Source organism: Nicotiana attenuata, unplaced genomic scaffold (assembly GCF_001879085.1).
Source record: "Nicotiana attenuata strain UT unplaced genomic scaffold, NIATTr2, whole genome shotgun sequence".
NCBI lineage: Eukaryota > Viridiplantae > Streptophyta > Magnoliopsida > Solanales > Solanaceae > Nicotiana > Nicotiana attenuata.
Window position 1 is genome coordinate 238,874 of NW_017670522.1, and position 17,235 is coordinate 256,108.

The following is a 17,235-nucleotide window of genomic DNA, read 5'->3' on the forward strand; positions in this document are numbered from 1 at the left end:
AGATAATTTAACAGAAGCAATCTCATAGAAAAGGAAAGCTAAAATAATTCAAGAGAGGTCTTATTATTATTCTCAAACTCAAAAAATGGTATAAAGGGTTTATTAAAATAACTCTAAAAACGTGTTTGAAGGATTAAACTCTCCATAAAACCTAGAGAGTCAAAACATTCAAACGCTTTTACTCTTTTCGTCCTTCTTGTCTAAGTGTCAAAGCAAATACTAGTATTTCCTTGAGGTCCAATTTTATTAGTAGTAGAAAAGTAGACAAGACAAGACCCTAAGAAATCAAACATAAGAATGTAAAGTGCACATTTCAAAATTTACACCAGTCCTTATAAATAGCACAGGAGAACAGGTCATATCATATATTCAATTTACAAATATAATAACACCAATTACTAAAACACCCAAAAAAAAAAAAATCTTTTTGACAAGAAAAAACACAAAACGTCATTTTAACTTCTTGAAAGAGCCATGCAACGTTCAGCAATAACTTCCTCTTCAGCCAAGAATGTGTGCAATCAAATTCTCCGGCTCAGGCGACAAATCGAACCGGCAAAAAACCGGACACCATGCGACGTGTTCATAAACCACAGAGGAATTGACACAAAAAGAAATGTAGCAGGCTTGTTGTATGAGCATATTAAGAATAATCTTGGACTGCAGCCATTTTTGGACAGTAAGAACATGAAACCAGGGGATAAATTGTTCGATAAAATCGATCCGGCGATTCGCAATTGTAAAATTGGGATGGCTATTTTCTCCCCTCAGTATTGTGATTCTTATTTTTGCTTGCATGAGTTGTCTCTGATGATGGAATCAAAGAAGAGAGTTATACCAGTTTTTTGTGATGTAAAACCTTCGGAACTTGCTATTAAGGATTTGAATGTTAATTTTCCGAATAAGGATTTGGAGAAGTTTAACTTGGCTCTTGAGGAGGCAAAATACACCGTTGGACTCACATTTGATACTTTAAAAGGGTGAGTATCCGTGCCACATTTTATAAATTCGTCGTTATATTTTTTTCGTTTGCCCATATTTTGATTATTTCATAAATACTGGTGGCCTAGCATTTTTTTTTGTCTCGTTAAAATTTGAACCCCAATCTATCGTGTTTTTCTGTCCACTTCATTAACCACTATGCTACACCCTTAATTATAGTTTACTTATGGACAATTGATCACCCCCGTATAAGAGAAGATTTGAAAATATGATTTGTTTAATCTTTAGTGAGATACATGTGACATCATATTTTAATTTTTTTATTCTAGAAAAACAGAATAGAGAACAAATTATCTAGAGCATTACAACAATTTGTAATAATTAAAATGGAATTACTACGTACATTTTTTTCATTTAAACAAAGTAGACACTCGTAGGCATAACCAATAAGAAAGGAGGATAACTATTTTGGCACAGTTTGGTTTTGTACTTAGAAACTTTCTTAAATCATTACTACTTGTTTGAGCACGATTTTTTATTTTATTTTTTAATTTTCTTGCTTGAGTTTTTTTTTTTTTTTTTTTTGATCAGCATGATTATTTGTTTAGCAAGATTTATACATAATCTGACCTGGGTAATGTTGTTTTGTGAAGGGACTGGTCGGAATTTCTGGTGAAAGCTTCGGATGCAATAATGAAGAACTTGTACGAGGTAGAAAGAGAGAAGCTGATCCACAGAAAAATATATATTCGTCGAAAACAACTTTTACACAACTATTGATCGATGATAAATAAAAGAGGATCTATATATCGCTGAGTTCAACTCTAATAAATTCACATTTATTCATTTGTTCCTTAGTTTAATTCTTTTCTTAACCAAAGTCCTTTAGGAAGACTCAAAGGACTTGCTCCTAGCTAACACATTCAATATTCATTATTCATTATTTTCAATAATTTTGTCATGTAAGTCATGTTTCAGACTTTTTATTGCCGAGTAAGTTGGGATTTCCGACAATTATTGATGTAATTGTAAAAAAAATTCAGGTTGTTTTTGTCGTCTATGTAGTCCATCAAATCAATGTAATACATAGATGATTCAAGATATATATACTCTCTATTTCACGTACTTTAATATCTCTTCTTCCTGTTTTATAATGATAAGAATACATACAAGATCAATTAAAGAAGATGAAGACAAGTAAATAAAACTCAGTTGGAGATTCAATTCCGTGTCTTTTTAGAAATTGGTATTCTATTTCATGTCACGTCGTATGCTGTTCTTCTTAGTACTTTACTTTCCTTTTTTGGAAAATGTTGGTCAGTCAACCTGGTATGCTGAGTCCCAAATTAGCCACTACCTGTGACTTGGTCCATTTGAAGTTTCTATATATATATATATATATATATATATATATATATCACTTTCTCTGGGAATATATAGTATATATTTAATTGACTTTGGTTTGTTTCAGAAAAATACATTTGCCATAAATAATAGTGATGACGGCAAGACTGTGAAATAAAGTGTCTATAGTCTAGACTTTCTGAAACATTACATTCAGATATCGAGTAGTTAATAAGACTATTCGTAAAAGAATTCATTTGAATAACTGAAATTAAAAGTTCCTTTCACAGTGCAGAAATTGACTGTTTTTCAAAGCTCAGAGTAAAAGGTTCCTTTCAAAGTTCGAAATAAGCAACCTTTTACTCTGAGCTTTATGATTTTCTTTTGGTTTGATCTTTTCAAGGGAATTAGAAAGATTAGACAAACAGCTGATTAGTCTAATGAAATATATACTACATACTAGTATCGTAAAAATAGTAACCATGATTTTGACTTCTGTTGTACCATACTACTCTCTTTGGTTGCACTTTGTATAACATTATTTTCTATACATGCCTATACTTTTACTAATTAATGAGAAGCTTTTATAGTCATATAAATATTATGATATGTCTAAGACCATAAGTTTAAAATATATATATATATATATATATATATATATATATATATATATATATATATATATATATATATATATTCAAACAAATATTATGACGTATTTAAGACTAAATTTTTTAAAAGTTCTTTATTTTTATTAAACTTTGAGACATGTCAAACTATAACTAACAAGTGAAACAGAGGAAGTAGTTGTCGAATAAAGCGTCTCTTAAAACAAGGAACTTCAAGGAAGAAATAAAAGAAACAAAGAAGCACTTGAGCTTAATTATGTGTTTAAACATTTAAACACCTCAAATAAATGCATGCTTTGCACAACTCTGGCAGTTTTCCTTCCTGCATCTAACCTTTATAATTATTTTGTCAGATGGATCTCTCATTCTATTTCACTTCTTAACGTACTCCCTATTTTCCTTTGTATGTAGGTCATTTTAATTATTATTTCTCTACTAGTGAGTTGTAATTGCGCCTACACTGCAAGTCTGCAACTTGAACCTTTTCTTAGTTCCATTGAGTAATACTATACTACTCTCTTCTTCTACTACTAAGTGCCATTTGCTACGCATTCTTTGGTCATTAAGTTAATTCAACATTTGGGATTTGCATTTTTAACTTTGACCCCGGGCCTTTAAGTTCAGTATTTAACTATCAAATGGAATTTTAAGCCTAAAAAAAAAAAAAAGAAAGCCGTCCGATACACAAGATATTTGCGTTTATGCAGAGTTCCGGTAAAGAACGTACTAATGGGTATGATGTAGAAGTTCAACCTAAGCTTCGGCCAGTATTCGGCATGGCAAGCCCAGGAACAACGGTGAATAGTGATAATGTGATATATTAAGGAATTTTTACCTTCTATAGCAAAGGTTAACACCTTATTTATTTTAAATAAATACCATTTAAAAAAAATTATATTCTATAGATACCTTTTAAGGTTTATAGCAAAATATTTAATTTTGGTTACCTCCTAGCCCTAAGCCACTAAATACGCTAATCAGTTACACTATTTTCTTTCTCTCTCTACTTTGATACATCCCATTCTCTTCCTCCATCCTATTAAAATTTTCGATCTCCTCCTCCTTCCACCGATTTTCTTTCTATCCCTTCCCACTTTCCCCTCCCTTTATAGCTAATCAACTTTTTTTCATTCTTTTTGCTTTGTCTTCTTCTGGAGTAGAGGAGTTGCCGGCAGCTTATGACATTGCAGCAATAAAAAGCATACTAGAGAGCATACTAAAGGCTATGGTGCAAACAAGAAGTTCAAGATTCTGATCGTTTGAGTAGTACTCAAAATTTTCGAGATTTTCATCAACTTCAACATAGGAATATTGCGCATAATTTTAAGTCCAACGAGGAGATGGCGGTCGTGGAAAGAGGATTCGGTTTCGGAGATCCACTAAATGACGATTTCTTTCTTTCGTGATGAAGAAGAGCATTTCTGTTAATATATTTCAATGTAATTTCAACGTATTACGCTATTTTTTTCATGATTTTCATTGTATTCATTGTCTTTTTTTTCCATTGTAATTCAATGTATCTCGTTGTATTTCATGTATTTTATTATATTCTCTGTCTTTTTTTCCATTGTATTTCAATGTATTCCGCTGTATTCTATGTATTTCATCGTATTCACTATCTCGCTATATGCCATGAATGTATTCATAAGTTTTTTTAATTAATATAATTTATGTATTCAGATGTATTATATAATTTCTCTGAAGATTGCTGTGTTTTTGGGGTATTTTTTGGTTGAAAATCTTTTTTATAACTGAAAATACAAATTTTCTGTGTTATAATTGAGTTTGCTGAGTTATATTAGGAGTCTATTATGTTAGTTGATTCACTTTCCGTTTTAAAAATAGTGTAATCCCCTATTTCACGCCTTGAATACAGCCGAATACAGTCGAATACAATAATCTGTCCAGTTGTAATCCCATGTTTCACTCCATGAATACAGTCGAATACACTTGAATACAACAACTGATTAGCTGGACTTCCCTGATTCACGCCTATTTTTGCTACTGTATTCATGAATACAATAGCTTAAATACATCAAATACATCTTATAACCACATAAAAGGTATCTATAATCCGTAATATAGCAAATGATATCTATAGATGACTAATTACTACGAAAAGATAGTGCTTTATGAAAATTTCCCATATATTAATAGATAAATAATATTTTAAAGCTTTCTCCTGGTTAGTCAGTAACTAGGCTTTTTTGCGCATCTTTTGTTGGGCTTTCAGTTGATCCATGGGCCATACATTAATTGAGAAAATCTCACTTTATTCCCATTAAGCCCAAACTATTTACTCTTAAATATCCAAACCTAAATTATTTACTTTTCCTACCTATGCAACCAAGACTATTTACCCGGCCCACAGCTATTTGCCTTCGCATTTGATTCAAAGTGTGAATGACACGACGAAAAGATGACCACACTTTATTTTCATCTTCTTCTTTCTCTCTCCTACTTGTTAGATTTTTATTATTTTTCTGTTCCACAGCTTACGCAACTTCGACTCCTACTTTCTTCTTCTTGAATTTTTCTCTTTTGTGTGTGTTGAATTTTGAAGCCCTTTGTTATTTTTGCGATTTTCTTTTAATTTGGTTCCATGAAGTGAAAGGAGGTTGAAGAAGTAGACGATCAGGAAACGCCAATTGATAGACTGCCCTTTGACCTCTTGGCTCATATTTTTGCTCTGCTTACTTGTTTCAAGGATTTGGCTCAGTTAATGTACTGCAACGGTATATTGTAATAATTGAAGAACAACACAGTTACCTAACAGTATACCGCTAGAGTATATAATATACTGTAGGAGTATATAGTTATACTGCAACAGTATACTATTATAGTATACAATATATTGTTATAGTATACTCAATAATATGCAATATACTGTAACAATATGCTGTAATAGTATACAATATACTATATTAGTATACTTATTACCCGTAAAATTTACTTGCCTTCTCCCTTTTAATTTGCTTTAAGCTTTTACTCAGCGTGAGGGGAAAGTTGAAAATGCCAAAAGAAATAATATTATAGTATGCTATATAATGTAACGGTATACTCTTACAATTAGATCCTTTTAGAATTTTGTAAAATTTTTATTAACAACTGATATTATTTCATTTTAATAATTGAATTAAATTTTTTTAACTCTTTGCGTACATTGTATACCGTGTTGGTATAACTATATACTATACTGGTATCATATGTTAGTTAATATTTTTTGGTTATATTGGCTACATTTAATTGGTACACAATTTGATTTTTCTTTAATAATAATATAAAAAAAAGAATAATAAAAAATAGTGAAAACAGTAAATGAAATTAGATTATGAAGAGAAAAAGAATATACAAAAAGAAGTTAAATAAAATTAGAAAAGGAAAAAAGAAAAAAATAAGAAGAAAACGAGAAAAAAGAAAAGGAGAAAAGAAAAAAGAAAAGAAAAGAAGCATAGAAATAAAAAAGAATTAGAGAATAAGAAAAAGTTCTCCACAAAAACTACTATGGGTAAGAAATCTAATTAGTTTATGGATAGAAAAACAAATGGATAGACAAAGGTAAATAGTTTTATTTTTGTGGGTAATTGTGTCATTCTCCCTTAATTAATGGATCAAATATAACGGGCGTCGTATGGGAGAAATTCAAAAATAGCCAGATTTACCACTGGTCGTTGAAAAATAGCCAAGTTTCAAAAGTCATCGAAATTTAGCCACTTTAAATCTGAGCGAAAACACTGTTCAAAATCCGGAAAAATACGCCCGCAAATTTTACGGGAGTCCCAGCATAAGTATGCTTGAACTCCCGCAAATTTTACGGGAGTTCCAGCAAGTATAATTGTCCAGTATAATATACTGGAGTTTGGAGCACTGGTGCTCCAGTCTCCCGCAAATTTTACAGTAGTTAGCAAAGTATACCGGTCCAGCATAATATGCTGGAGTTCGTACACAAATGCACCAGAACTCCCGTATATTATACTGGACCGGTCCCTGTTGTAGCAAAATAGTGGCTATTTTTCATTGACTTGATAAACGCTGGCTATTTTTCATTGACCAGTGTGAAAACTGGCTATACCATGATATTTTAACGCGTCAGATCTCAATGAAAAGCCCATTAAATGAAAGACCATTGCGAGAACTAGTCCAACAAGACTTTCGAGGAGGTGGGGCAGTGGAGGGGAGAGCTGAAGACTTCTCTTTTACGTTGTTAAACAAGGAGTAAGGAAGAATTAATTAATTAAGCCACAATGGACTAGCAAGTTTAGCTTGCAAACCTTACATTTTTTTTTTAACTTACTTCAGTATGCAAATAAAACTGTTACACTAACAACATTACAATAATAACATAGCCAATATAATTCAACGAGTGAGGTTCGAGGAGGGCAGATGATACACAATCTTACTCTTACCTTGTACATGTAGAGAGGTGTTTCTGATAGAACCTCAGCTCAAAGCAAACATGCATAGTTACAACAAAAGGACAATTGAATACTTTGCCAAATCCCCCATTCTGGTTTTTGTCCATTTAATTTTTTCTTTTTTCCTAGGGATGGATAGTGAACAAGTTATAGTGCCAAGTGAAGAAGAAATAAAGGAGGGAGTTTAAGCCATAAAATATATCCTCTTATATATCATAGTATATAGTTATGTGAAAACCATTACATTATTCAAAAACCAAATCTCCGTAGGTATACTGCTTATATGCTAATCCCTCTAGCTTTAAATATCCCCTCCCATTTGAAGGGGTAAAACATAAAGACAAAAAAGATGTATATAGTGCCTTAGAGCAAAAGTCTCATCAATAAAGTCAGAAGAAGGCCCTTTAGATTCTCTGGAAAGGAAGAGATTGTCCATTAAGGAATGAAGTGAAGAATGCAAGTGATTCACTAGGTTTGAAAGTTGGAACGGCATGCCCTGCTCCTCTAAATGTAGCAAATGTCAACCCCTTGTACTCTTGAACCCATCCACCAACCTAATCCAAAAACCAAATATATATATATGCGAATCCAAAATTTAGAATCAGAATTAACATCATTTAATTATATACATATATTTTAAGTTTCTTTTGTTGTATATGTATACATAATTTAAGCCGAATAAAATTATAGAGTCAGCTTAGCATCCGCTTCTGTATTCCTTATGATTAGAGGTGGCAAAATGGTTAAAAGAAAATAGCTATCCACCCATATTATCCACTAGAAAATGGGTTGGATAATGAAATTTTTAAAAACGGGTTGAATATGGATAAGTACCATATTATCCACTTAGAAAATAGGTAACCGGATGAATAACCAAGGGCAGATTATTACATACAAAAATTGGGTGCTCGAGCACCCATTAACCTCGACTCGAAATATGTATAGTTATATAGAGAATTTAAGAAAAAGAATATAATAAAACACCAAGCACCCAAGTGATGAAGAGCCTGGTGGGTGCTTTGGTTTATGATGAGTGCTGGAGATCTGTCACAGCCAAAAGGTGTGGGATCTAATCTCACTCGTTATTTTTTCCTCAGCCAATACTAGTTTTATTCTTTTGCTTCTGAATCGAATCTCACTCGTTAGTTTTTCCTCAGCCAATACTACTTTTATTCTTTTGCTTCTGACTTTGTTTTATCTTCTTTTTTTTTTTTTTTGCTTTTCTTTTCTTACTTTATCTAATTAATTATAGCACATAAGAAAAGGAAAATTTTCTTTCGACGAATCCTTTGATAACCGCACTTTTTTGAGCCAATACTACTTTTATTCTTTTGCTTCTCACATTGTTTTATCTTTTTTTTTTTTGCTTTTATTTTCTTACTTTATCTAATTAATTATAGCACAAAAAGAAAAAGAAAATTTTCTTTAGAGAAACAACGAATCCTTCCATATCCATCACATATTCACGCCGTCTATAATATTAATATCATGGTTTACGTCAAAAAAAGTTAAGCACCCACGAACCTAAAATCCTGGATCTGCCACTGTGGATAACCAATGAATAACTAATGGGTTTAACTTTGACATTTGTAAAGCCTCAAATTAGGGGTTCCTTAAGTTTGAGGGACTAACAATTTTTCCAAAAGTGATCACATTCAAGAAGCCATGAATAATATGAATATCCATATTATCCATCGGGTAACCCGTTTTTTATCCGTATTAAATATGAGTCAGGTCAGATAATTTTTCCACTTTTTAAATTATCTATTTTCAACCTGCTCATATCCGACCCGACCCGCTCGTTTGGCACCCTGCTTATGATTATTAAAGCATGAGGTAGCTATATTTACCTGTTTCTGATGGTACCAAGGTCTCCATTTTCTTGTAATGGGCAAACCTAGAGCGCTTAAGCTATATCTTGTGGATAATACAGGAACTCTTCCATCAGTGTCTCCGCTGAACCGACAAAAAGGATGATGATGTATTAGAGCACAATATTATTAAATTAAACATTATAAATGAAGCCACACAATATAGCTTAAGAGGCAGTAGAATATAAAGGAGCACCAAACTTGGTCATGTCCCAATAACGTATTAGAAAAATGATACTACTACAATTATATTAAGGAATAATACCATACCTGTAGACCCAAATTTTAAGGCCAGCATCGATGAGTTTGTGATATATAGGAAGAACTGATTCCATTGAGTCTGACCAATTACCGAAGATCGACATACTGAACATTCAAGTAGGAAAATTTCTTAATTATTTTTTCTGTTTTAGACTTCCAACTCATGTTTGGACTAGGAAAACTTTTAAAAAAACAAAGAATTTAAATTAAAAATAAAGTTTCATTACTTGCAGATGCTCCAGTTCTTGAGATGGTGAACGTGGAGAGCCTTTTGAACATCAGGTCTGTTGTAATAAGAGGCAGTATAATCATCAAGACAGGGGTCATATCCTCCCATTATCCTCGGCATCTAATTACAACATGCATCGATCAGTAGTTTATCGTTAGATGACTTGATAGTGTAAAGATTTATATACACTAATATCGTAGAGGTTAAATACTGTGTAAAATAGACAAATTCATGCAATTAAATATTGAGTTACCATCTTGGACTTGCTATCAAATAAGACTTGAGTTTGCTGTTGTGAACTAGCAGTATCTCTTATGCAGACTGAAGTGTAGAGGCTGTAGATATCAATCTCCTTGTACTGTTTAAGCACTTCATCTACAGCCTGACTACAAGTCTGATTGCTCCACGTGTCATCACTGTTAAAATCACAGGAATCTGAAATAGTTTTGTGAGTTTCATCAGATATGACAGCATGACTCCAAGCATAATCCACTAGACCCTTCCAGTCCTCTGCATCACAAGTTTCAGGGTTACCCAGCTGCACATATAACAGCATTTTTATTAAGTTAAATTCATTTATCAACTGAAAATAGGTGTAGAAGGACCATATATATATATATATATATATACCAGGATTCCTTTTAGATCAATGAAAAGGGAAGAGTCTTTGTTCTTGTCAACAATGACTTCAGCCAACTCAGGTACATATTTTCCTGCCAATAGAACCATGAAAAATATAAGCAGGTGCAGAAATTTTTTACAGTTATGTTAGTTGTCTCAGCTGGTAGAAGATATATATATAAAAATTACCTGCATAACTCTCTCCAGCAATATAAAAGGCCCGTTTTCTATATGATGGGAACTTGAGAAACCAGTTGTGCAGAAAAGTGTACGTGTCATTGGCTGGTAAAATAGTCCAGAAAATGTTAGATGAAAAAGGACGAATTAAAATTAGAAATATGACAAAATATCAACATCATGCAAGATATTTCTTGAGGAATAAATAAATGAGCATACACTTATGGAAGATGACAGATAACTGAAAATTAGTAATTAAGACAAAATATCAATATCACAGAAGATATTTCTGAAAAAATAGAGATATCATTTTGAAAGATGACAGATATTGTTGAGAAAAGGAGTAATGGGAAGGCATGGCAAATGAATCATGAATCTCACCTGTGAAATCATCTCCAATGTTATGATAATCACCACTTGTATTTGAGTAAGAAAAGCCAACACCAATTGGAGATTCCAAGAACAACAAGTTTGCTTCTGCTTCATTATAATTTAGATTATTGAAAATGATTTCAAGCAGAAATGCATGCATGTGAAATAGTTTATAGGATAGTATAATAAAGATCAAACCTTTGTTCCATGAATAAGGATTAAGTGTTAGGCCAAAACCATCAGAGTCCACAAGAAAAGGCCCTATCTCTTGAGTTGCTCCATATCCCACTGAAGAGCATCCTGGACCTGAAACATCGTGCAGCTCATATCAGAAAAGACCAAATATAATAATTTACTAATATGAAATGAAAGAAAGAAAAAAAAAGGGTCATATCTCCTTAATGTCAATGCTATATTTATTGGTTCAAATGTGAACGCTTTTGTTGGATATCTATATTTTAGTGACAATCGATAAAGCTACTCCCAAATATTGTCTGAATAGTGGACTTTCTAAAGGCAATGAGTATAAAGACATTGATAACAAATCTCTTCTCTTCTTTTCCAAACTTCTTTTCAGTCAAAGACAATTTATTTATCTCGTATACCAAGCTTGAATATGTTGAGAGTGGTCAAAAGATTTGGTTACCATCAAATATCCATTTCTCAACTCAATGCATGGTCTTACGACTTTGCGGAGATTTGTGTTTTTGATAAACACCTCTTCTCCCGAAGTTACGAGCCTACAAAAAGGATCGATCTGATCCAGGTCATAATCTTTATGGGATTTCCAAAATTTTATTTTCTCATTGAGGTCCAACCATAACCTGTGCTCGAGAGATTCATTGGTTCAAATTCAATAGTAGATAAAACGTATGCTTAAGATATACTTTTTTAGATACCATAACATCTTCTTTAGTAGATAGGTGTTACCATGCAAAGTTGGCATGTCCGAGAAACCATCTTAAAGAAACCAAAAGTTCATATATTTAAGTACTCTATCCACTATAGCAGACTGCAAATGATGTAGGTTATCAATTTATTTAATTTAATTTGTCTTACCTCCATTAAGCCAAAGCACTAAAGGTTTGTCCTCAGGTGCAATTGAGCATTCATAGAACCAGTAGAAGAGTGCTCTTCCATTGTTCTCATTTACTGTCACATGTCCAGCATAATGTCTGAAGTTTACACTAGGTTGTCCTGGCAAATCAGTGACAAGATCCTGACTGCCCAATGAAGAATCAGACTTTTTGTTATTGAACAATTGATAAGAACGTCCAACAACTTCTAATGGCTCCAAAATAAATAAGGAAATAATAATAAGCAGAGAATATTTGGAAAACATAATCTTTGATACGATATCCATTTGGATTGAGCTAAATAAGACACCAATCTGGAGACAAGAGAGTAAGTTAAGAGTGCAAGTACACGACGACGCACCTATCTATTTATAGTTGTGGCAAAGCACTTTATGAACAAACCCATTATCTATAAGGTGTGAATTTTAGAAACCCAAACGTACCAAACTTATGTTTCAAATTAGAAATTAATCTCAAGCGTATGGCATCTGACTTAGATTTTTAGGCAGGTTTTTCTAGAGCTTAATTCCTTTGCATGAAAAAGGGTGATTAGTGGAGTCTCCATTTTAATGTGTGGGTTGTTGGATCACTAATCACGTGAGCAAATGTCCAAAAGTGTTACTATAACTTGGCTCTAACACTCGGTATAATACAAAATAGTTCCTAATTTGTCTGCCTCAATAGCGTCAATTCAATTGCAACACAGGAGGCATGAACAATTAAGCTGCAAGGACATTCATTTTGTCATGATAATATTAGTATTTACTAATATTACTTTAACGCTTTTCTACCACAAAAAAAAAAAAAAAAAAAAATGGCTAGGACAAGAGTCATCCGCGCTCATTTGCGTAAGTTACCAAGCTTTAGATCTTTTGAGTTAAAAGTAAATTACAAATGGTAAATATTTCTTTAAAAGGATTGCATAACATGGAAACACTTGAGAAACAGATAAGGTCACAAGAGGGAAGGGAATAGAACACATTTTGATAGGTTCTCTTGACAACTTACTGGATTTTGATTAAATAATTTTTATATATATATATATTCAACGAACTTTTTAATACACATAATAAAATAGGGGGAAACCGAAAGAACTCGGTCGAAGTAGTGATCTATAAAATAATAAAAAGGTGTCGACTGGCCAATGACATGTTGGCACTTGGCATAATTAATTCGAACAATATATCATATATGACATGTGAATAGGAACAGCAACTGAAGCAATAACTAGCTAGCTAGATTTATTAAATTAGATTTCGGGTGAATTAACCAATTATGTGGCCTGCTTGGAGGAGGGGTTTGCTAGTGATTTGCCACTTTATACCAGCACCCACAAATAGACTCTTGTCAAATCCTAGATTGATCATGGCCCTAACATTAGAACACTACGTCATCCCCTCTTATCCGTATCTAATACTCCATCTGTTCCAATTTATGTGAACTTGTTTGACTGGGCACGAAATTTAAAAAAAAAATGAAAACTTTTGGAATTTGTGGTCCTAAACAAGTTCAAATGGGGCCCAGAGTATTTGTGTGGTTATAAAAGCTTCTCATTAAGGGTAGAGTTGTAGCTTTAAGCTAAATTGTTATCAAATTTAGAAAGGGTTCATTCTTTTTGGAACGGACCAAAAAGGAAATAGGTTCACATAAACGGGAACAGAGGGAGTACTACCAATTTTAGCGTCAATGTTACTGTGATGATGTCACTAAAAGTATTAAGTATGATAAGAAATGCTGAAAGCACACGGCTAAAAGGACAGCACGATGCATGAAATATTATGTATTCATGCATGGTTCGAAGAAAGAATGACACCCCATGAGATGTGATGTAGACTAGAGAGATAACTAACTACAAGTAGTCATCCAATAAAATGGAATTCGTAACTAAACAAACAAATTACTTATCTATAACAACAAATTGAGATACAGTTTAAATTAGAACTTCTTTAACATTGTTGATGTGTAGTATAAGTTGAATTTTTGTTTTGGGCATGTTCACAATGTTCTTGCATGTCAGCTTACATGCTAATAGAATGACAAGTGGAAAGGCATTTTAGCATTATATTCTGAAAATTGGTGGTGTTTGGCATACAGAAAAAGGTTGAGCAGCTTTTGGGAATCTCATCATCAAAGAGAAGAAACAATAGTCGTTTTGTGGCGAACCTTGTGCGTTGTGACTCTTTGATATGAACACCAGAGAATGAAAAAAGATGAGTGCAACAACCAACTAATTAATTGGATGTGAATAATGAGTTGGATTCCAACTTTATTTGGTTGAACAATATTTACAAGTAAAATTTCTACCTATTAGGCCACCACTTTATGTTTGATTAGTTTTTGCTAGTCCTCTCTATATAGTGGTAATCATGATAAAAGCAAGTATATGCCTTTGCCATGATCTTTTCCATCTAGTAGCTCTAATTTGATTGATCCCTAAATTCTTATCTTACTAAATCCTTTTGGTATTATGATGGTTTATTTGGAAACTTTCATTTATGTATCATTTGCCTAATTCACTGGAAATATATTTAGCCTGCAATGAAACTAATGAAATATAAGTTCTCTTTATCTTAATTAGAAAGTTCTTTTGACGCACCGAGTATATGCTGCTGAGAAAAGATTTTCACTGTGGTTAGTTGCGTTTCCTAAATTGACGACCTATTCAAAGGTAGTAGAGCTCAACACTGACACATTAGGACATTAATTAAGTATAAAATTGACCTATAATAACAATATGTAACTATTTATACCGATTAAATTGAGAACTTATTATAATTAATTAAATTGCACTGATAGAGAATCAGTGCTAATTATTTTGGCATGGAGATCTACGGTTTCAATATTTATCCGTGGTTTGTATAAGTGTGGCGGAGCACCTTATCTAAAGGGGTGTCAACTGACACCCATTGTCGATAAAATTACACGGTGTGACTTGGTAACATTTTCAATGGATATATGACATCCCTGACTTCGCTGTGTGTTTACTTTTTTAATATTTTGATACCTCTGAGCAAAAATCCCGGTTCCGCCATGGAGTATAACTAGCCTTTATGCTTATAATGTTAGAACAACCTTCTCTTTCACATCTAATTAAAGTTCTTCTAAAGAGACAGAGAACCATAGAAATTGAGCAATCCCTGATTAATTTCACGCCTCAGCACCCTCTCCAATACCATCAACTTAGCTAGCTTTGAGAAAATTCTTAAAAAGTGGATAGCTGTCAAATGACATGGACAGAACATAAGGATCGATCAATAGAAGTTGTATCTAACTATCTAAGTCTAAGTTACTTAGACTGTAATTTTTCTGATTAGGCTGCTGAAATTATAGAAGTCTAATTAGTGGAATGGATAGGGTACTAGAGAAACTCATCAGAAACAGGGCTTAAATAGCCTTTATCTTACTAATCTATATCCAACTCATATCTTAAAATGATAAACTTGGCACTTCGTTGATCCTTGATAGTCTGATTCAATGCATTAGCTGGAGAAGACCATGTGATCTTATCTTATCTTAATTTAATGAAAGGTATCAAAATTATGATCAGACCCCAAAACAATCAAATTAAGTTAAAAGGAAGAGGATGTCCCATCTTTTATGGGTGCAATTTCCCCTATAAGATAAGACTAGAATAAAGTTTAGAAGAGACTAGTTATATATCTTCTATTAATGCACGGCCAGGACTCAAGAAATGGCATGTCAAAAAGACAAGAGGTAATTGTCAAGAAGTCTATATATCCCTATATTCTTTAAGCATAAATGGATATATGTATATCTTTTTGAATGTTGACCGTATTGTGCAAAGATGATTTAACATAATAATCCATAAGACACGGATTCTCACTATCCAATCAAGGGAGACATAAGTTGACCGCCCTAAAGTTTGAGTCTTCCCCAAAATGCAATGACATTAGCAATATATCTCTTCTCATGTCACTACTAGAAATTCGGTAAAAAGCGACCACAAAAAGCGACCAAAGTTGATCGCTTATAGGCCCAAAAGCAACCAAACATGCCTGGTCGCTAAATTGATGGTCTCTTTTATTTAGGGACCAAACTTGGTCGCTAATTAGCGACCAACATTGGTCTCTAAGCTAAATGGACCAAATATTCCGAATATTGACTATAGAGACCAACTTTGGTCGCTTTATTAATTTAATAATATAAATTTGGCGACCAAAGTTGGTCTCTAAATATAAAATACTTTATTTATTTATTTATTATTAATCATTAAGAAGCGACCAACTTTGATCTCTAACCCAAATATTATATTTTAAAATCTGGAAACTAGAGACCAAGGTTGGTCGCTTTTTTATTCAATAATTTATATATTTTATTAAACTAGCGACCAACTTTGGTCCCTAAATACATGAATTTAATTTATTTTTTGTACTTTAGCGACCAACGTTGGTCGCTATATCACCAGAAATTTTATATTTTTAACGAAATAGCGACCAAGTTTGGTCGCTTTTTGTAGAAATCTGGGTAAGTAGCGACCAACGTTGGTCGCTATTCTCCAGAAATTTATTTTTTTTGAACGTGAAAAGCGACCAAATAGAGACCAATGTTGGTCGCTTTTCTGTGTATTATTTTGGCAGAAACTGCCTGTTTTGGCAGCTACACCACCTGCCAGTCATACCAAAACCCTAACAAGCAACAACAACAACAATTCAAACAACAATTCCAATAAGAATACCAAACAACAACCCAACAACACAACAACACAAAAACAACATTAAAAGCTACATTAAAACCAAGAAAGTGTAAATTTCAATAGAACTACCAAACTAAGTTAACTTTTATTACAACCCAATGGAAAACAAATTGTATTTGTCTAGTTCAAATTGTCTAAAATTCATTGATTGTTTGGTACATCATTATCATCACCCTCTGATGAAGTTTCATCATCATCACGGTATTGAGAAGGGTCTATTTGTCGATGATGGGAAGAATGATCACGGGGAGGACGGGAGGAACGGCCACTTGGAGGACGGGACGAACGAGCACGGGGATGGGCAGCCTCTGGCGATGATGGCCGAGACCGGGGAATCGAAAAAGATCCAGCTAGGAGATTTTTGATCTGCTCTTGCATGCCCTGGCACTGAGCGACCACGCCAATGTACTGAGCATCTCTAAGCTTTTCTCTTTCCTTGGACGCTTCTAGCTCGGATGTGAGCTTTGCCACAGTCTCCCGCATAGCGGAGAGGCTCTCCCCATCAAGTTGCTCGGCTTGCGAGGAAGTCCCTATTCCTTGCATTCCACACCTATAGCGATGGAATGTCTTAGTAGGAAGGCCGT

General features: G+C 33.3%; 2 protein-coding genes across 2 annotated transcripts; one reads left to right on the forward strand and one right to left on the reverse strand.

Annotated features, from left to right (window-relative positions):
- Nucleotides 1-312: 312 nt before the first annotated feature.
- LOC109240524 (disease resistance-like protein CSA1) lies at nucleotides 313-1,995 on the forward strand. The gene is made up of 2 exons (XM_019407178.1): nucleotides 313-980; nucleotides 1,596-1,995. The coding sequence occupies exons 1-2, from the start codon at nucleotides 475-477 to the stop codon at nucleotides 1,720-1,722; spliced, it is 633 nt and encodes a 210-aa protein (XP_019262723.1). The 5' UTR covers nucleotides 313-474; the 3' UTR covers nucleotides 1,723-1,995.
- A 5,518-nt stretch (nucleotides 1,996-7,513) lies between these two features.
- LOC109240526 (serine carboxypeptidase-like 31) lies at nucleotides 7,514-12,273 on the reverse strand. Its single transcript, XM_019407181.1, has 10 exons — nucleotides 11,921-12,273; nucleotides 11,060-11,167; nucleotides 10,871-10,966; nucleotides 10,502-10,594; nucleotides 10,322-10,404; nucleotides 9,945-10,229; nucleotides 9,690-9,811; nucleotides 9,472-9,567; nucleotides 9,181-9,286; nucleotides 7,514-7,884 (listed from the first exon to the last, which is right to left on the reverse strand). The coding sequence occupies exons 1-10, from the start codon at nucleotides 12,222-12,224 to the stop codon at nucleotides 7,735-7,737; spliced, it is 1,443 nt and encodes a 480-aa protein (XP_019262726.1). The 5' UTR covers nucleotides 12,225-12,273; the 3' UTR covers nucleotides 7,514-7,734.
- Nucleotides 12,274-17,235: the final 4,962 nt, after the last annotated feature.